This window comes from Pygocentrus nattereri, chromosome 25 (assembly GCF_015220715.1).
Source record: "Pygocentrus nattereri isolate fPygNat1 chromosome 25, fPygNat1.pri, whole genome shotgun sequence".
Lineage (NCBI taxonomy): Eukaryota > Metazoa > Chordata > Actinopteri > Characiformes > Serrasalmidae > Pygocentrus > Pygocentrus nattereri.
Window position 1 is genome coordinate 6,907,077 of NC_051235.1, and position 18,584 is coordinate 6,925,660.

The 18,584-nt window shown below is 41.6% G+C and overlaps 1 protein-coding gene across 2 annotated transcripts in view; it reads right to left on the bottom strand.

Moving 5' to 3' along the window:
* Positions 1-18,584, bottom strand: part of tp53bp2b (tumor protein p53 binding protein, 2b) — a 56,883-nt gene that overhangs the window by 21,099 nt on the left and 17,200 nt on the right. For both annotated transcript variants that reach the window (XM_037534680.1, XM_037534679.1), the window contains exons 2-7: positions 13,243-13,390; positions 11,727-11,840; positions 5,836-5,912; positions 4,010-4,111; positions 2,666-2,828; positions 1,181-1,356 (exon numbers count right to left, since the gene is read on the bottom strand). In XM_037534680.1, coding sequence (XP_037390577.1) covers positions 1,181-1,356; positions 2,666-2,828; positions 4,010-4,111; positions 5,836-5,912; positions 11,727-11,840; positions 13,243-13,390 — 780 coding nt within the window. The remainder of the gene's footprint in view (positions 1-1,180; positions 1,357-2,665; positions 2,829-4,009; positions 4,112-5,835; positions 5,913-11,726; positions 11,841-13,242; positions 13,391-18,584) is intronic.

The following is an 18,584-nucleotide window of genomic DNA, read 5'->3' on the forward strand; positions in this document are numbered from 1 at the left end:
TCTGAAACACAATAGATCTCTCCTTTTAGCTGGAACATCTACAAACATACCTGCACTCGGCTGATCCAGTACAGACTCAGCTTAAATTAAATTAAAAACAAAAAATTTATTTAGAACCATTTTTGCCAACTGTGTTCGCACACTGTGGAATTAGACCTCCGCATTTAACCCATCCGTGCAGTGAAGCACCCACACACATGCACATCAGTGAACACACACACTAGGGGGCAGTGAGCACACTTGCCCGGAGCGGTGGGCAGCCCTAACCACGGCGCCCGGGGAGCAGATGGGGGTTGGATGCCTTGCTCAAGGGCACTTCAGTCAGAGACTGAAAGCCGAGGGGATCAAATCAATGACCTTCTGGTGACGGCTGGTTCTCTAACCTCCAGCCCACGACTGCTAATAATCACTGCTCACTGCTGATGAACTGATTTAGCCTCTCAGAAAATCCTGATTATTATTTTAATGCTGGTAACATTTTATTGAGGACATTTTCTCAGGACATTCGCCGGCTTTTTGTTGGCAGCCAGTGAAAAAGACTTCAGCTTCATGGAGGGTTGAAAGACATGATATGCTGTTGAACACATCCGACAGGTCAGTACTGTGTCCAGTTTGCTAATGTTTGTGATGGCTACTCACAGCTGCTGCACCATTTAAGGTGGAATGAGAAAATTCCAACAAGAAGCTGGCTGATGCACCATTTAAGGTGGAAGGAGAAAATTCAAACGAGAACCTGGCCAATAAGAATCTATCTTCAGCTTTGTGTAAGAAGGTGTTGACGCTAATCTATGATGAATATCTACACGGATTAATGAACGCTGTAACTTACCCAGCTACAAAGCTTTAACCATCACTGTAAATAAATAGTTAAGTTAAGACCCCCTAAACAGACTAATGAAAATGAAATGAGCTTAAATGGTACTGAGTGCAGTCCAGCAGCAACATTAACTGCCCCAAAATGTGCCTGGCTGGACCCAACACGGCATATAGGTACGTATATCTGTGTCTTCTTGTCCGATTTCACAACAGTGACTAAGAAAGCTGTCAGAGAATGGACTGGTCATCTGTCATAATATGCTTAGACCAATGTATTTAACTGAACTGAGCTGAAATAAACCAGTTAAAGAATTAACAAGGAAGACGAGAAGTATCAGAGTGTCTCAGTAGATGGATCAATGACCTGCAGCTCCTTGTAGAGTCGCTCAAGTTCCCCGGCCGAGCTGTGTCCACTCTCGTCAAGTTTGCCCTGGCGCAGCATCTCCAGCTGCCGGCTCAGCTCCTCCACTCTGGACACGGCCATCACCAGCTCCCTCTGCTTCTGCTGGAACAGCCCGTTCATCTGCTCTATCTCCTCCACTAGAGAGAGAGAGAGAGAGAGAGAGAGAGAGAGAGAGAGAGAGAGAGAGAGAGAGAGAGAGAGAGAGAGAGAGAGAGAGAGAGAGAGAGAGAGAGAGAGAGAGAGAGAGAATATAAGAGGAAAAATTCCTGACTCCACTAATCAAAGATGACTGCATAAATCTGGCTAATGAAATATAAACAGTGCTGAGCAAAAGCCTTTTATTTATTTAAATTCCAGTCAAAACGGCCAAAAAGCACAAATGATTCATTTTTCAGTGACAGCAAAACTCAGAAAACATATTTACCACAAAATTACACAGAAGCCTCAACCACTAAATATAACATCAGCTTTTTAGAATTTAGTGTGTCCACTCTTTGCCTTCATCGCCGTGTCCGTTCTTTTCAGGAGACTCACTTTCAGGGAACTGTCCCACACTTTCAAAGTTTGTTCAGTCTTAGAAGCTGGTTGATGATTTACTGAAGTGATCAAACCCATTCAGTGATGTTGAGGTCTTGACTCTGGGGCGGTCATTCCATCGTTCAGCTTCTCCGTTTGACGCGTCCGTCTCCTTTTCTCAGTGAGGTTCTTCTTGATCAGCTACACGTCCTTTCAGACCCACAGCGCTGAGTCGTCCTCTCACAGTGGAAAGATGGACAGAAACACCTGTGGATGTTTTCAGACCTGAAGCAGCTTGATCTTCTCCTCTCTCTCAAAGATGAAAGCTTTAAGTGGTCTTTATCTGATGGGGGCAGTTTAGTGTCTACCAGGTCTTCCAGGTGGTTGTTAGGAATTTTCTTTGTAGCTTTTAATCATTTCTTTAAACTCCAGTTTTGGAAACTCTTGTTTTTTCATTTTCCTTTGATTCCCCCCCCCCTTCTTAACAACTTGATTATGCTTTTTTAATATTGATTTATTCCTTCTTTCCCCCCTCTTTTGCAAAAATGAAGTGCAAAAAAGAGAATAAGGGAGTTTTCTGTAATGATGAAACGTGCTCTCCAGTTCATTAGTTGTAAATCTCATTTTCTGAAGTTGATGAACTGCTCAGCGCTGGCTAAGCCTCATTAATGATGCCATTAGAATCATATCAAGTCGGTTACGTCAGAGCTTCCACCTCAAATATAAGACTAAAATATCTACACGTGTTTTTTTGAAGCACAAGAAACATCAAAACTATGAACTAACACATGGAATTAAGCAGAGACGAACAACCAAATCTTCTAATTTAGACTTTTCAACGCAGCCCCTCTTTGCCACCACACTGGCTTGCAAAACTACTTGTTTTCTTAAAGATTAAAAAATTCTGTCTACTGTGCTGGAGGTTCTGACCCAGTTTGCTGTTGCTGAGGCGCTTCTGTTCCACCTGGCCCTTCAACGCTCGGACCCGCCGCAGCTTGGCCTCCTGGTTCTCAGCGTTCTCTCGCAGCAGCCGCAGCTTCTCCTGCTCCGACGCCTGCTGCTCCTGCAGCTTCAAAAAGCGCAGCCGCTGCTCCTGAAACACGAATGAATAAATGCAGCGAGGGCACTGTAAAAATACAGCTTACATACAGATCCTGCAGTTACAAAAAATACCGCATTAAAGGTGCAATAAGCTGTGTAATAATATGGCATTAAAAGGATCAGTAAGCTGTATAATGTTACAACTCTGAAGATGCGATAAGCTGCATAATCTTCTTGCATTAAAGATACAATAGACTGTATAATGTTTAGCATTAAAGGTGTAATAAGTTACATGATGTCAAGCCATTAAAATTGCAATAAGCTGTAAAATGTTCTGGCATTAAAGGTTCAATAAACTGCATAGGGCAAAACCTGCATGTTACGGAATTAAAGGTAAAATAAACTTTATAAATCAAGCATGAAAAGTGAATTAATATGTATAGTATTATGGCTTAATAATGTTATTAAATATGAAATAAGTTGTTTAATATGGCACCAAAACAAGCAGAATAATGTTGTGGCATTAAAAGGTGTAAATTTTATATAAAGTCATTAAAGGTAAAATAAACTTTATAATCAAGCGATTCAAAGTAATTCAAGTATCATTTTATAGAATTAATTATGAAATAAGCTGTTTAAATGTTGTGGCATTAAAGGTGCAATAAGCAGTTAAATGTGGCATTAAAGCTGCAATAAGCAGTATAATGTTTCATTAAAGGTGAAATAAGCAGTACAATGTTGTGGCACTAAAGGTGAAATAAGCACTATAACATCATGGCATTAAAGGTGAAATATGCACTATAACATCATGGCATTAAAGGTGAAATAAGCAGTATAATGTTGTGGCACCTAAGGTGTAGTGAACTCTATAATGTTAAGAATGACTTTGTCAACCAATGACTTGTGCAGAATTTAGAGAAAAATAAAATATCGGTGGATTTTCCCTTTACAGTGTAATGGAAAACGAGATAAATGGAGTATGAAAACAGCATGAAACTAAATTAATCTTCAGTCCGGTCAGCGGAGAACTATAGAAAAGGCTGTAGAGGTTACGGCTCATTCTCAGCCACTGTACTTCTGAGCAGAGAGCTTATCCGCAGGTTTCGGGAATGCTGTCTGAACATGGTATTATGACTGAGAAAGCAGCTGAAAAATGCTAGAAATCTCTCTGAGCCTTTCACAAACAGTTTGGGGAAAAGCCCCCGCCACCGTCTCTGAGGGCAAAAAGTGCACCTTGTTAGCCAGAAGCTCCTGCTGGGCGTTTATCTGCTGCTGCTGCCGTGACGCCATTTCCTGCAGCTCTGACAGAGTGATGTCCATATGAAGTGGGACAATCTACAAAAAGCAAAACATCCGTATTTGTATGTACAGAAAGTAGGAATAATTACTGCCTATCACAGCGTATCGTTCTGTATTGTGTTGCACGGGGTAGATTAAAAAAGATTCAACCGATTTACAACCGTGAGGCATTTAGGAACCAATCACAATCCAATGGAAAGAGGCGGATATAGAGCTTCTGACCGTCAGTACGGCATTGAACCTCCAACAGCTCAGAGCATTTGTCGTTGGCACCAACAGTTCCAAGAAAAAGTTCACCAGCATCACTTTTTTTGGTGTTGGTACATTAAAGATTCTGTTTATGTGCCACTTCCAACAGCACTGGATGATCTCCGAAACCACCCTGAAAGAGCCGTGAGTGCAGCGACACCCAACATGCTCAATCCAGTATGGGAGGAGTTTGACTATGGAGCTGCAGATGTCCGTACAGCTGGAGGAGGTTCATATTGAGCACTTGGAAAATTAGATAATAAACTTCATACTCATTTAAACCATTTACAGCTCGGTATAATGATCTGTAATGATTTACAAGTGAAATAAATCATTTTGAATTACCAGCGTATTGTACTGTATTGTTCAGAGGTGGACGAAGAACACAAACCATGTACTTGAGTTAAAGTCGAGACCCCCAAGGTAAATATTACTCCAGTAAAAGTAGAAGTTCCTCCCTTTAGACCTCCACTTGAGCAAAAGTACTAAAGTATTTACCTTCAAATGTACTTAAGTATAAAGTAAAAGTACTAAAAGAGTAATTCTGGCTCTGATGTCCTGTTATCATTTTTATAACCAGACTGGCTTCATGAACTCATTTCAGGTGAAAGTCCTCCAGCGTCTCTCTTGGTAAACCAGTCTTTTAATAGAACGTCATTAATTAGTGACGCTGACGTCTATTAAAATGATCAGAAGCACAAAACACTGAAGGTAAACAGTTTCCATCAGGGAGAACCGAGTGGCTCTGAAATCACTTTTACACACAAGCAAAGTTTCAGTTTCAGATTTATTTACAACTTAGTTCCAAGTTTACGTTGAATAAAAACTGGCTTTAAACTCAGGATCACAGATGAGCTCCTTTACTATGTTGATCTGTAGGCGTCTGTTCATAAACATAAACCAGCCCAAACTCATTTACTATAAAATGAAATGGTGTTTGTAGAAATTCAGAAAAAAGCCGCGTCAGTCTCGACTGCATATGTGGACATATTTCTATATTGAGCTCTATTTACACAAAGTTAGGTTAGTTCATCATTTATGTTGAACAGACTCTCCCAAAGTTTTACGCTGCTGCGCTGACGTTGAACCGCGTGCTGCACTGGGTCGGTATGACCGACAGGTCAAAACCAGCTCTAAACAAAGTGACCGCTGGGCCCTGATTGGTGCTCTGGCTTTGCGCTTCTTTCGTTTTGACATGTTACGTTTTTATACACACAGAAACCAAAAGGAACGACAGATTTCTCAGAATGTAGGAGGAAAAAGTCGGATATTAGACTCTGAAATGTAGTGGAGTGAAAGGAAAAAGTCGCCCAGAACGGAGAAACTTCAGTACAGATACACCAAAAATACTAAAGTACAGAAACTAATTACATTTACTCAGTTACAAAATCTAATATTATAATATTGTGGTGAAATATATGATATTATGATGCACTGAATCATCTCCTAAAGAGTCACAATTATTCTTATAACAAAAAAAAAAAATCCATACAGGAGGTTTCCAAACTCACTCCGTTCTCAAGATGTCTCTCTCCAGACGATTTCAAAGTGTTCCTCTTCTGCAAAAGGTCTGGACCTCTGAGACCACCTAGAGAGAGAGACAGAGCGAGAGAGCAAAAGCGACAGAGAGAGAGCGAGAGCAAGAGAGCAAGAGCGAGAGCGCGACAGAGCGCGACAGAGCGCGACAGAGCGAGAGAGCGAGAGCAAGACAGAGCGACAGAGAGCGACAGAGAGTGACAGAGAGAGCGACAGAAAGAGAGAGCGACAGACAGAGAGCGACAGAGAGCGAGCGACAGAAAGAGAGCGACAGAGAGACACACACACACACACACACACACACAGACAGACAGTGACAGACAAACACACACAGAGAGAGAGAGAGAGAGAGAGAGAGAGAGAGAGAGAGAGAGAGAGAGAGAGAGAGAGAGAGAGAGAGAGAGAGTAAGAATATGTGCTTGCAATTAAATACAGGCTTTGCACACAGCACCTTGAATGTATGTACTTGTTCCACCATGAATGGATTCAGAAAACGTTCACGGCCAAAACCTAAAACTGTAAACCCATCATAAAATAACGTCTTAGACATCAGGCAGAATTACTCAGAATCATTGTGTAATAACTTTCTGTTGAGGGAGCTTTCAGCGGCCTTAATCTCTTCAGGAGGTCTGGTTCCTATCACCACCACTGTGGTGCTTCAGTAAAGTTTCTCTGGAATTGAGAATCCTATTTCAAATCCTTCTGAATGAGTTTCCACATCTTAATGATTTAATTATGATTAAATATGATAGTTTAATATGATAAACTGTCAATTAAAAAAAAAAAAATAAAAAAAAATTCAACAGAATTTCCATTTAATGCTACTGTACCCGACTAGGCTATCTTAGCCTTAGCTAACACTAAATCTTCATTTCACTGAAAAAAAAAAGCTGAATATCTTCATTATTGAACAAAATCTGAGGTAAAATAGTTGTAATAAAGCGGATGCTAAGTTTATATCAAATTATTCCACATGTTGTGCCACCAGACTCGACTCCCCAGCCTGTTTCACCATCGTGATTCCAGATTAGCATCAGTCTGGCCTTCCCTCAGTCACGGCTATGGCTCTGTCAGCACGGGTCACGCACTGTGGATTTCCACTGAGCAAGTGACAATACATGGCTGAGTGACCAGGTGAGAAAGGGTCAGACCATGTTATATAACAAAAAAGCCCCCCCAAAAAACAAACACAGTTACGTAACTCCCCCACCAGCACGGTTAGCGCCACCGCTAATGTGGGTTACTAGATAAACTGGCTGCGGGTGAAAAACATGGGCAAATAAATGGCCGCACAGTCGCACAGTGTTCAAGCCTGCGGGGGGACTAATCAGAGACTGGCCGATTACACAAGACCACGGCTTTCAGAGCAGTACAGCATGAACCAGGATCACCGTAATTGCCCATAATTCTGTTTGACAGGGAAAAAAAAAATGAAGTGCCGCTAAGCTACACGCACAGGACTGATATCACTTTCACTGTTGTGTAAGAGTGGAGCTTTGTGGCTTAATGTCGACGGAGGATCTTTCACGGAAACTTGACACCACTCAAAGACGCGGCTGGAGAATCTTTTTAGAGAAAAAAAAAGACATTTAGCGCTTGTTCTCACTGATCCACTTGCACCCACACAACACACACTAACACCACCACCACCACAGTGCTGAGAATGATCCGCCACCCAAGTAGTACCTGCTCTGTGAGGGTCCATGGGGGTCCTGACCACTGAAGAACAGGGTAACAGAGTATCAGAGAAACAGATGGACTACAGTCTGTAACTGTAGAACTACAGAGTGCAGCTATACAGTAAGTGGAGCTGATAAAGTGGACGATGGGTGTAGAAACGGGGAGGTTTGTCATGATGTTACGCCTGATCGGTGTTAAAGTGACTTTCTAACATGGATCTCCTTCATAAAAGCCTCTGCGCACGGTTCAGATAAAAAAGGAAAACATTAATAAAAATCTGTTTAGGAAATCAAATCCTGGAGATCACGTGAGGAAGAAAACGGTGTTCTGTGTTACCCAAAACTTCAGCCTGAATGAAAGTACAGCTAGGAGGCTAATGTAGCCAGAAACTAATGGCTATGCCACACAAATCATCACCACCCAACTTATACATGCTAAATCACATTAACTGAAATAATCAAACGGGCTTGGGTATACATCTTCTGACCCTGTACGACATACTGTTATCTAAAAAATAAAAAATAAAAAAAGATGAAATCTCTGTCACACAGCTAAAAACAGTGTTAGCGTATTAGCTTATTTACACTCCTTGATAGCCACATTAGCCTCGTCGCTCCAGTGCAGAGCTAAAGAAGTAAACTTCAGACACCGAACATGTCCGTGTTGATCAATCACATTTGGAGGAAAAGGGGACAATTCTGTACGCATTCGTTGTGCTGAACTTCTTTATCCTGAGGCATTCGGCCTGTTCTCATTGCGTAAAAGGCTAAAGGCATTAGCAAACCTGCAAACAGACGGCTCTTAAAACAAACTCTCTGATTCTCAGGGGCTTATGACCGAGGCCAAAGCCTTCTAGCTTTCAGGGAAATGGGCATTAGTCTTGTGACAGCTGTAGTGGACACTGTCCACCAGGCCAGTGTAAGCAGAAATTCATCTGGACACCCACAGCACTTTCCTCAGGAGGTGCTTAGACAAGCCTGAGCTAATATGCAAGCATGAGTTTAATGTTTGGGTTATAAACTCTGTTTTTTTTTCTTGGAAACGAAATGAAATGGAAGCGCTGACCCATCCAGCTGTGTGTGTGTAATGTGCATCCTAGTGCTTGGCACAAGAGGGTGGTGTGGGCTGACACACACACACACACACACACACACACACACACACACACACACACTGGTCAGAGCTGGTCGGTGCTCATTGTCCTCAGATGACCCCCTCAGTACAAGGACTTCAGAGCGCCTGTGTGTGTTATCCTAGTAGCTACCGGACCCAGGGACGAATATAGGCAAAAATAAGCCACAATATTAGGCACAGATGCTATGCCAATCAAATGTTTACACCTATTAATTTTGGATTCCTAACATTCTCTAGAATGCTATTCCAAAGCTATATGGACCACTTTGCCAAATTAGTGCAAATGACTAAAAAAAATGTATGTATTCACACCGAGATATTTTCAAGGATTATTTTATTTTCTATTTAAACCCAAAACATTAACGGAGACATAATAACCCTGATAGCAAGACGAAAGTGGACCCCTGTTGGCCCACTGATGGCAAAGCTGGCGGCCCAGTGGTGTTTTGCTCAGCGTTTTCTGGGCGGCCCACCGACGGTTAAGCAGAGAATTAGACAAAATTTACTTTGTAAATTAGTTTAGTAAATAATTTTGATCTAGTACAGTGTAAGCTTGTATGCAGGGCAGTAATCTGGGTGGTCCGATGGTGGACCAGCAGTGGCGTACGATAAGCGGGGTGCCGACTTGATCTAGCCAGCGGACCGATATATGCTCGCTAGCTGGGAAATAAATATATATAAAATTATCATATCCTTGTGAAAATTACACTAAGTATTTTAGCATTTTTTCTCCTTTAAAAAAAGTTGTATTTCTTTTAAAGTGAAACTGCTTCATCATGAGTTTAGTTTTTAAATAAAAAAATGTTGTCCCACATTTTTATGTCACTACACAGAGTTTTAGTCTGTAGGCGGGGCCTTATTTCAGCCACGCCCATGCATTTTAGAGCAGGAAGTGAGACTGCATCTCTGTACCTCATGACCACATGGTCAGCAGTTAGATCCCACTGTTTTGAAATAAATGTCTCCGGAAGTCTGAAAATCACCACTGAAGAAATGTCAGTACCAAAACATTTTTTGCAATTAGGTAATTTTATGTGTTTTAATTAAAAATGTAAAGATTTTACGCATGTATGACCGTTCAAAGCTGTGTTTTCTAGGCATGTACAGGCCATGTTTTAGAGTTCTGCTCAAAATGAGCTAAAACTGTTATAAAAGTCGCACCTGAAACATTTGGTAAAGTTTCGGAAGTGTTAGGATTGCTCTGGTAGTAACAAAATGGAAGGCTCTATCATTGGGGGCAGTTCTGGGCTGGAGGTTAGGGAATCCCGGTGACCGGAAGGTTGCCGGTTCGATCCCCAGAGCCGACAGTCCATGACTGAGGTGTCCTTGAGCAAGACACCTAACCCCAATTGCTCCCCGGGCACCGTGGATAGGGCCAAGTCAGTTAAAAGTCTGAATGGACACAAATACACTAAACAGACCAAAAAAAAAATAATAATAAAAAAAATTGTCTGGACTTGCATCAATATCCTTAACGGTCCAACACAGTTTGAGCCTTGTGGCTACAGTACTAAACTAAAGAAGGAAACCTCAGCATCAAGCATCAAGAGGGAAACTACCGCATTAACACACCAACATAACCTGCCGACATAATCTGTGTAAACCCCCTCCTTCCGCTGCCTTGTTGGTCAAATAGCTGTACCCATATTGACTCCGCACTGTCTGGCATGCGAGTGTGTGACTGAATGGATGACTGCCTTGGCAATACAGCGCGTCCGGATGCGGTCCAACCTCCATATGGCTGTACACAGCCTGCCTGAATGAGAACGTGTCCTCAGTAGATTTTTCCTTGTTAAACAAAATCCTCTTTCATTAAACACTCACGCAATCCGTCCACACACAGTTAATACTGTATGTCACGATCTATGAATAGAGTTTCAGAAGAGACAGCCATTCCAGTCATGCTTGTAATTAAACATCCCAGGGCCACTGCTCAGCACCTGAATTTTAACAGAGGGCATTAAGCCATTTTTCTAGACACAGACTAGGCCTAGCTTTGGCCATTAAAGCAATATCAAAGAAGATTCTTTTGTCACAATGAACCTTTTGTTGGGCGATTTAATTTAACTAGACTCACCAAAAGCCATGAAACATAAACATTTTTACTTTCTGCATTTTCCAAAACACCAAACCTCCAAACTCCTAAACTCAATCCCCCACATTTAACCACCCAAACTCAATCCCCAAACATAGCCGCCAAAGCCATCTCCCAGCTCCCCACTCCTTCATTCCTTGTCTTTACTCTGAAAACTAAACTCAGCTCCACGACTCAACTTTTCAGGCTAAACCCCTCAAACTCAACCTCCCAAAGTCAACCTTCTAAAGTATACTTTATGAAGGAAATCTCCCAACCTCCAAAGGTCAATGTCAATGTCACCTTAACCTCTAAAACGTAACCTCCCAGACTAAGACCTTCCAAAGATATCCTCCCAAACTCAACCACTGAACCTCAATTCCATAATCTCAACCTCACAGAATCAACCTCCCAGTCTCCAAGTCAGCTACCCAAAAATCAGCTCCCTAATCCCAACCCTCCAAAGTCAACCTCCCAAACTCAACTCTGAAAACTCCACCACTGAATTACAGCTCCCATAGCTCAACCTCCCAAAATCAATCCCCAAACCTCCAAAACTCAAACCTGAAAACTCAACCCCTAAAACTCTACTTCCCATCCTCCAACAATTAACATCTCAAACTCAAATCTGAAAACTCAATTCCCAAAACTCTGAACCTCAACCCTCCAAAGTCAACCTCCCAATCTTAACCCTGAAAACTCAACCACTGAATTACAACTCCTTAAGCTCAACCTCTAAAAAACTTTACAATCTCCCAAATTCCAAACTTCTCAACCTCGAAAATGTCAAGTAAACTCAACCACTGAAATTCAACTCCCTAAACTCAACCTCCCAATGTCAGCTCTCTAAACCCAATCCTCCAAAGTCAGCCTCCAACCTCCTAAACTCTATCCTGAAAACTCGACCACTGAATTTCAGCTCCCTAAGATCAACCGCTACAATCAACTTTTTTACCTTTGTGTCTTTGTGTCTCTCACCTGTTTCGTGGTTGGGCACTTGATTGTGGCGGAGGAAGAATCGAACCTCAGCCCTCTGCTGCCCCCAGCGCTGCAGCACCTCAATAATCCTCTCACTGTCACCAATCACGCGCTCTGTTATAAAAAGACATGGCAAATTGTTAAACGCATGTATTTAAACGCTTTTGGCCTCAACACTTGAAAGATGTAAGTGAGGATGAATGCTGACATGACAAGGCAGGGAAATGGTGGGCACTTACAAATAAAAACTATTGCTACCAACAAAAAAAAAAAAAAAAAAACATGTTTAGTTGGATTACAAACAATCATAAAAGCAAAGACTCGCTGGACATTTGACATGCAGTGCAGCTCCATTTGTTTGCTTGTTGGTTTTAAAAGCAGACAATAGAGCGAGAATCACTTTGTACACACTTCTCTAATGGTTAAGGTCATTGAGATGCTGTGATGGGTTCAGGAAACCAGACCCTGGTCTGTCTGTGGAATCTTTATGGTGAAAGATGCTGTTTAGATAGTTCCAGCTGAAAACCATTTGCGTTTGTTTAGTCAAAGCAGTCTTGTCCAGGCCAGCTGGCAGAATGGACCGATTCCAAAAGTCCTTCTTGGGAAATGTGTGGCCTAAAGGTAGATCACTGTGTATGCAGAATAGGAGGGTAATAACTAGTTACATAAAATCAGTTGCACGTACCTAAACACAATTTTGAAAACATTTATTTACTTCTTATGACTTTCTGAAAGGCCAAACTTGTGAAAGGAAATATAAAATCAAGTTTACCACTTAATCTAGAGGCAGTGGAGGCTAACATTGCTATGCCAGAAGTCAATAATCACCTAAATCGTTTCCCTAAATACAGTAAGAGGAAGATTGTTTGCTTGTCATTTAATACACTTCCAAAATGATCAAATTCACAAAATGTTTTTGACATTGTACAAATAAATATGAACCAAAATATGTGTTCACGCTCATAAACAAAGACTTAAACATTGTAATTTCTTGAGAGGAAAAAAAAATAAAAAATCCACAGATTACGAACATTAGTAAATTGTTAGCAACAAAGCTACTGCTTTGAGAAGTCTATGGCAACGTTGTGGTTCAGTTCCAATCCACAACTATCCACGGTTACGAGGATCCCTCTGATAGACATGCAATTTCAAAATCCTCCATAAATGTTTGTTGGGATTTCAAGGAGATTAAAGATTTGTTTGCAGAAAAGCCGCCCATATAATGATGCTCTTACCCTCATACGTGACTGGGGTGCTCTTGAGACCATACAGACTATTTGGGTGACTACTGCCTCTTACTGTAGCAATATGAGGTGCATAGCTACGGTTCTAAAAAAGCAACATTTGTACACGAAACTTGTTTGCCGTCACTGTTAAATGACTTCATCTAGCGGAAAATTTTCTAATTATTTTAAAGTCAGCCAAAAATAGCAAGAGGGAAGGGTTTTGCATCCAGGGACCACTGCATAATTTTGTGTTCTATAAACGCTGGTGGCAATATCAGGGGGCCACTCACCTGAACCTCTCCAGGTTTCGGCCAGGTAGCAATCCGTCTCGCCGGGCTCTTTGCACAAGTCCACCACGTCCCGACACAGTGTCTCTGGGGTAACAGGCACTTCTGTGTAGTGCTTGTCATTGTTGCTGAGGTACACGGTTAGGAACATCTGTCACACACAAACAGAATGCAGCACATGATCTCCTGCCTTCCTCTGCTTATTTTGTGGTGATCCAGTGACTGTATGTACAGTACTGTGCAAAAGTCAGAGACCACCCTTTACGTATTTCATTTCTATTCAAAACAGCCATTACGCACAGGTTATTCATTTTTCAGGAGATATTTGTGAGATCAGATATAAGATAAAAATCACTTGCATAAGGAAGGAGAAAGTCAAAAGGAGAAAAAAACAAAACTTCAAAAAGTGATAAAAGCTCCAAAGAAAATGTGACTCCTAACAACCACCTGAAAGACCTGGTAGACACCAAAACAGAAATATACAGGGTATGTTTTTTTTGTTTTTTAAATGTGTGAACTTGGCCTTGGCCTTGAAAAGTCATCCCCGTTACAGCTTGAGCCCATCTCTTGGGGTACGAAAGCAGGTCAAGCCTAACATTTAAAGTTCAGATGAATCAAATAATGTTGTCAACCTAAAAAAAAACAACATTTGTATTCTTGTTAAAATGTCTTTTTTTGGCTGAACCCGCTCTTCTATCTGCTCCGATTAGCATGACTGAGCCTACTGGACATCATACAATCAATTTTTTTTCCTCCTACTCTCCAATGACAAATCCCACCCGCATGGATCCATCGATGCAGCAGTGGTCTCAAGTGAGATGTTCCGCTTTACAAAAGGAAAATCCACTTTGGAAGATGTATCGTGAAGGAGGTGTCATGTCAGGATGTCATACGTACTTCACGTATAACCTGTTCTATCCATATGGTCACTCAAAGCACCATAAGGTGTAATAAAGTGGATACATTCGTAAATGTGGTCAAACTGACTAGGCTGAGGGACACAATACCGTAGGGCTAAATGATTTGGGGAAAATATCTAATCGCGATTTTTCTAACTGCAATATCTATTGCAATTTTTAATAAATTGAGATTCAGGCCTGATTATTTTTTTTCCAAGAAGACCAGAATGTTTACATTTTCTGGCTTGAGGCTCGACCCCTGAACGTACTGTGCCAAACTGCTAGCAAGTTGTGGTTCTGATGTCACAACACATGGAGGTTTGGTTGCCTCTGATTGGTCCAACTCCTCCACAGGCAGCTCATAAGCTCTCATTAGGTTCAGCTTCCCCTTTAAAACTTATGTTTTTGCTATTGTGCTCACAAAGACGGTTCTTCAAGAGTTCTTTAGTGAAGGCAATGGCTCTGTGTAGAACCATATACACTCAATGCCCCATTTGCATGTTTAAACAGTTCGTACGATTTATAGTAAATGTGTTGTAGATGGTTCTACAGAGCACCTTTTTGAAAATGGTTTGAATTTAGCACCAAAATGTTGATGCTATTGATGCAAGCTTGATGTCTTAAACAACAGAAGAACCCTGGTTGGTGCTAGATAGAACCATATATGACACAGTCTCCATCAATCTGAAGAACAATTTCACCATGCAGAAACCATTAAAGCATACAAATGGGTCTTGGAGTTTTCATGGTTCTATATAGAATGACTGTCTTTACTAAAGAACCAGTTTTTGGGGAGCATTAAATAACTCTCATTTTTAAGAGTCTAGGTTAGGATTTAAAATTGCAGCTTAAATTCTGATCTTTCAGCCCCACAGTGCTGTGCCAAACACTACTACACAACACAACAGACATATTAAAATGGGCCAGTTTGAGGCCAGAATGCCCCTTTAAGTTTGCCTAAATGAGAATTCCTCTTTTCAACTCCTCGGGACCACCGGTGGCTCCAAAACGCCCTTTATCGTGCTCTTTATAACGTTCATACTCCATAAGCTCCATTCAGAAGCTGGGCGTCGTGTGAGGCTGTAGCTCTTCTCTCCAGTCTAATAGACGGTGATGTCATTTTAAACCCTTATGATAAAAGAAGCTGAACTCAGCTGAACACCCTGGTCATTAAGAGGCTACACATCTAAGAAACCTTTGCTAGAACAGGCCACTTGCGCACGACTCACGGCTCTCCAGTGTCTCTCCGTGAGCCTGCTGTATTAAAAGAAGGCCAAAAACGTGGCGGGGTCCTCTCTTGGCTCGGACCCAGGCTATCGCAGATGGCCAACATGTTGAGAGGTTTTCGGAACCAAAAATAAAACGCAGCGAGGGGAGATTTGTCAGCGGAGACAAAAAGAGGTCGTAATTGATTGTGTGACGTACAGCGGGAGCAGTGGTCGTGGTGGCCGGTGGGGGGGGTGGGGGTGGGATTTTAGGGGCATCTCAAATTATATTTCTACAGCAAAAAATAAAAGGTCTAGCTAATAAAATATGTTTTTGCTTTCTGTTTATGCTGAATTATTCAATTACGGGCAGAGCAGTTCATTCACTTGGCAACATTACTGCACTTGCAAAAGCATCTAAATGCTTTTAAAGGGCCTGTATCCTACATTTTCCCATCATTTTATTTATTTATTTATTTTAAATGTCCACTTTTGGCGTTTGTGTGAGCAGATACGATTCACTTCTACATGACCATTTCCCAACCTTTAAGACTTTATATATATATATATATATATATATATATATATATATATATATATATATATATATATATATATATATATATATATATATATATATATATACACACACATACACACATATAAATAAAACAGTAAAAAAAAGTTTGTTGATTTTCTGAGTGAAAAAAAATTCCTGTACAAATAAAATTATGGCATTTTCTGCTGATTTGAAAGAACAATTTTGTGCGAGCTTAAATACATTAAATACACAAATACATAAAAAACAACTTTTACACAGGCTGCGTTTTATGTATTTAAACGTCACTGAGCACTAGAGGAACATAAAAGACTAACAAGGTGTTTCCTGGGGTGCCCAAACTTTTGCTCAAGACTGTAAATGAGCCATGTTCGGACGTGTATTGGCTCTATTTTGAATACGTTCATATTCCAAGCCTCATTCCAAGCATCATCGATCTCTGAGATGATGGTTCGCACTCGTTTAGGTAAGTGACTCCGTAATGTCACGTGACTGAATCACTGCAGCATCAGCACAAACCAACGAGCAGAACGAGCTTCGCTGAGAAGATCATTAACTCTGATCAGCTCTCAGCTTCATTATTAGAGCCAGACGGTGGAGGAAAAGGTGAGATGAGCTGCTTTTCCACCGTTTACAGGCTTTAACGTCTGTTCAGCGCTGCTGCCAGAGTAACACTGAATGAAGGTGCAGCGGGAAAAAAGCACATGAATTCTGATCTGAGCGTGACATTAAGGTCAAATGGCCACGAATCGGATACGTATCTGATCTAGGACCACATATGAAAGTGGCTCAGGTCGGATTTGAAAAGATCAGATTTGCGTCCACACAGCCCTGAAAACGGATTTGTGCCACTTCAGCTTGGTAATGTGAACGTAGCCTTTGTGTCTAGCTCAAAAAGTAACCCGGGTGACTTCGGCAGTTTCTTTACGATATGTGCATCTTTGGAAGGTACGGTTATATGTATACGTGTTTATGGTTGTGACATCATAAGCACGATGAATAAAAACGGGCTATTTCTGCAGACTGAAACGGCTGGGATTGATGACACGCTTTGAGAATTTTAACAATGTTTATATACAGGAGTTTGGTGAACTGTTATTCACAGAAAGCAGGAGAATTCTGCTCTCTCTCAGATACGAGCCCTTTAATGAATTGAGAATTCACCCTTAAGTGAAACATCCTCAGTAGAGCGGAAGTAAACATCATCCTCATCGACAGAGAGCCGGATCGATCGGACGCTGTCAGCACGGCACTCGCACTCACACCACAAGGCCGGTTATTATCACCGCTGATTGAGTGTGAAGACGTGCAGCAGAGTGTGAGGGTGTGCGTGGGCTGGTACGACAGATGGGCCGAGCAAGGACAGAGAGAGAGAGGGAGAGAGAAAGAGAGAGTTATAAAGAGCGAGAGACAGAGAGAGAGGGGCGGGGGCAGTTACAGAGAGTGAGAGACAGAAAGACAGACAGAGAGTGAAAGAGAAAGGGATGGGTGGAGAGACAGACAGATTGACTTATATTTACACAGAGAGAGAGAGAGAGAGAGAGAGAGAGAGAGAGAGAGAGAGAGAGAGAGAGAGAGAGAGAAAAGCAAAAGAGATTTACAGAGAGCGAGAGACAGAATGAGAAAGGAGAGATAGAGATGGAAAGATATAGAAAGAGAAAAAGAGAGTTAAAGAGTGAGAGAGAAAGTAAGAAAGGAGAAAGAGAAAGAACAGAGAGACAGAGAGCGTTATAAAGAGTGAGAGACACAGGCAGAGAGGAGGCGGTACAGAGAGACCGAAGGTGAGAAATGAGAGGTAGAAATGGAAAGAGACAAAGAAAGAGACAAAGAAGAAAAAGAAAAGAGAGAGAGACACGGAGAGAGTAGAGAGAGAAAGAGTTATAAAGGGGGAGAGAGAGAGAGAGAGAGAGAGAGAGAGAGAGAGAGAGAGAGAGAGAGAGAGAGAGAGAGAGAGAGAGAGAGAGAGAGAGAGAGAGAGAGAGAGAGAGAGAGAGAGACGAATATATAGAGGAGTAGACAGAAACCGGAGGGAAGGCAGTGATCCACGCTCATGTCTGTGTGATGTTTGTGTAGAGATGGTCGTGTGGTTGGTGAAGCTCAGAGAACCTGCTCATGTGGTTGTTTCACCTCTGGTTTTATATGAAGCTTATTTCATTGAACTATTCAGGGTAGATATTTATATATATCTGCCTCCATCTTGCCCTATCCACTGCCTCCTCTACTTTCACACCAACCATCTCCATGTCCACCTTCACTACATCCATAAACCTTCTCTGAGGTCTACCTCTTCTCCTTCTACCCGGCAGCTCCATCTCCTACATTCTTTGACCAATATATCCACTATTCCTCCTCAACACATGTCCAAACCATCTCAACCTGGCCTCTCTGGCTTTATCTCCAAACTGCTCCACCTTCACCGTCCCTCTGATCTGCTCATTTCTAATCTTATTCATTATCATGCGCATCACAAATATGATTTAGTAGCTAATTTTCCCAAAATTTGCATGTTTTTTGAAACTTTTTCAAACAACCATCTGCCATATATAACCACAGAGACACAAGCCTAATGTTTTGCTCACTGTCTACTGGACATAACATCATTTCTTGAAATCACTGGGCAATTCTGAGATGCTCGATCGGGAGGCCTTGCATTAGCTGACCCAAATCACAGTCACAAAAGCT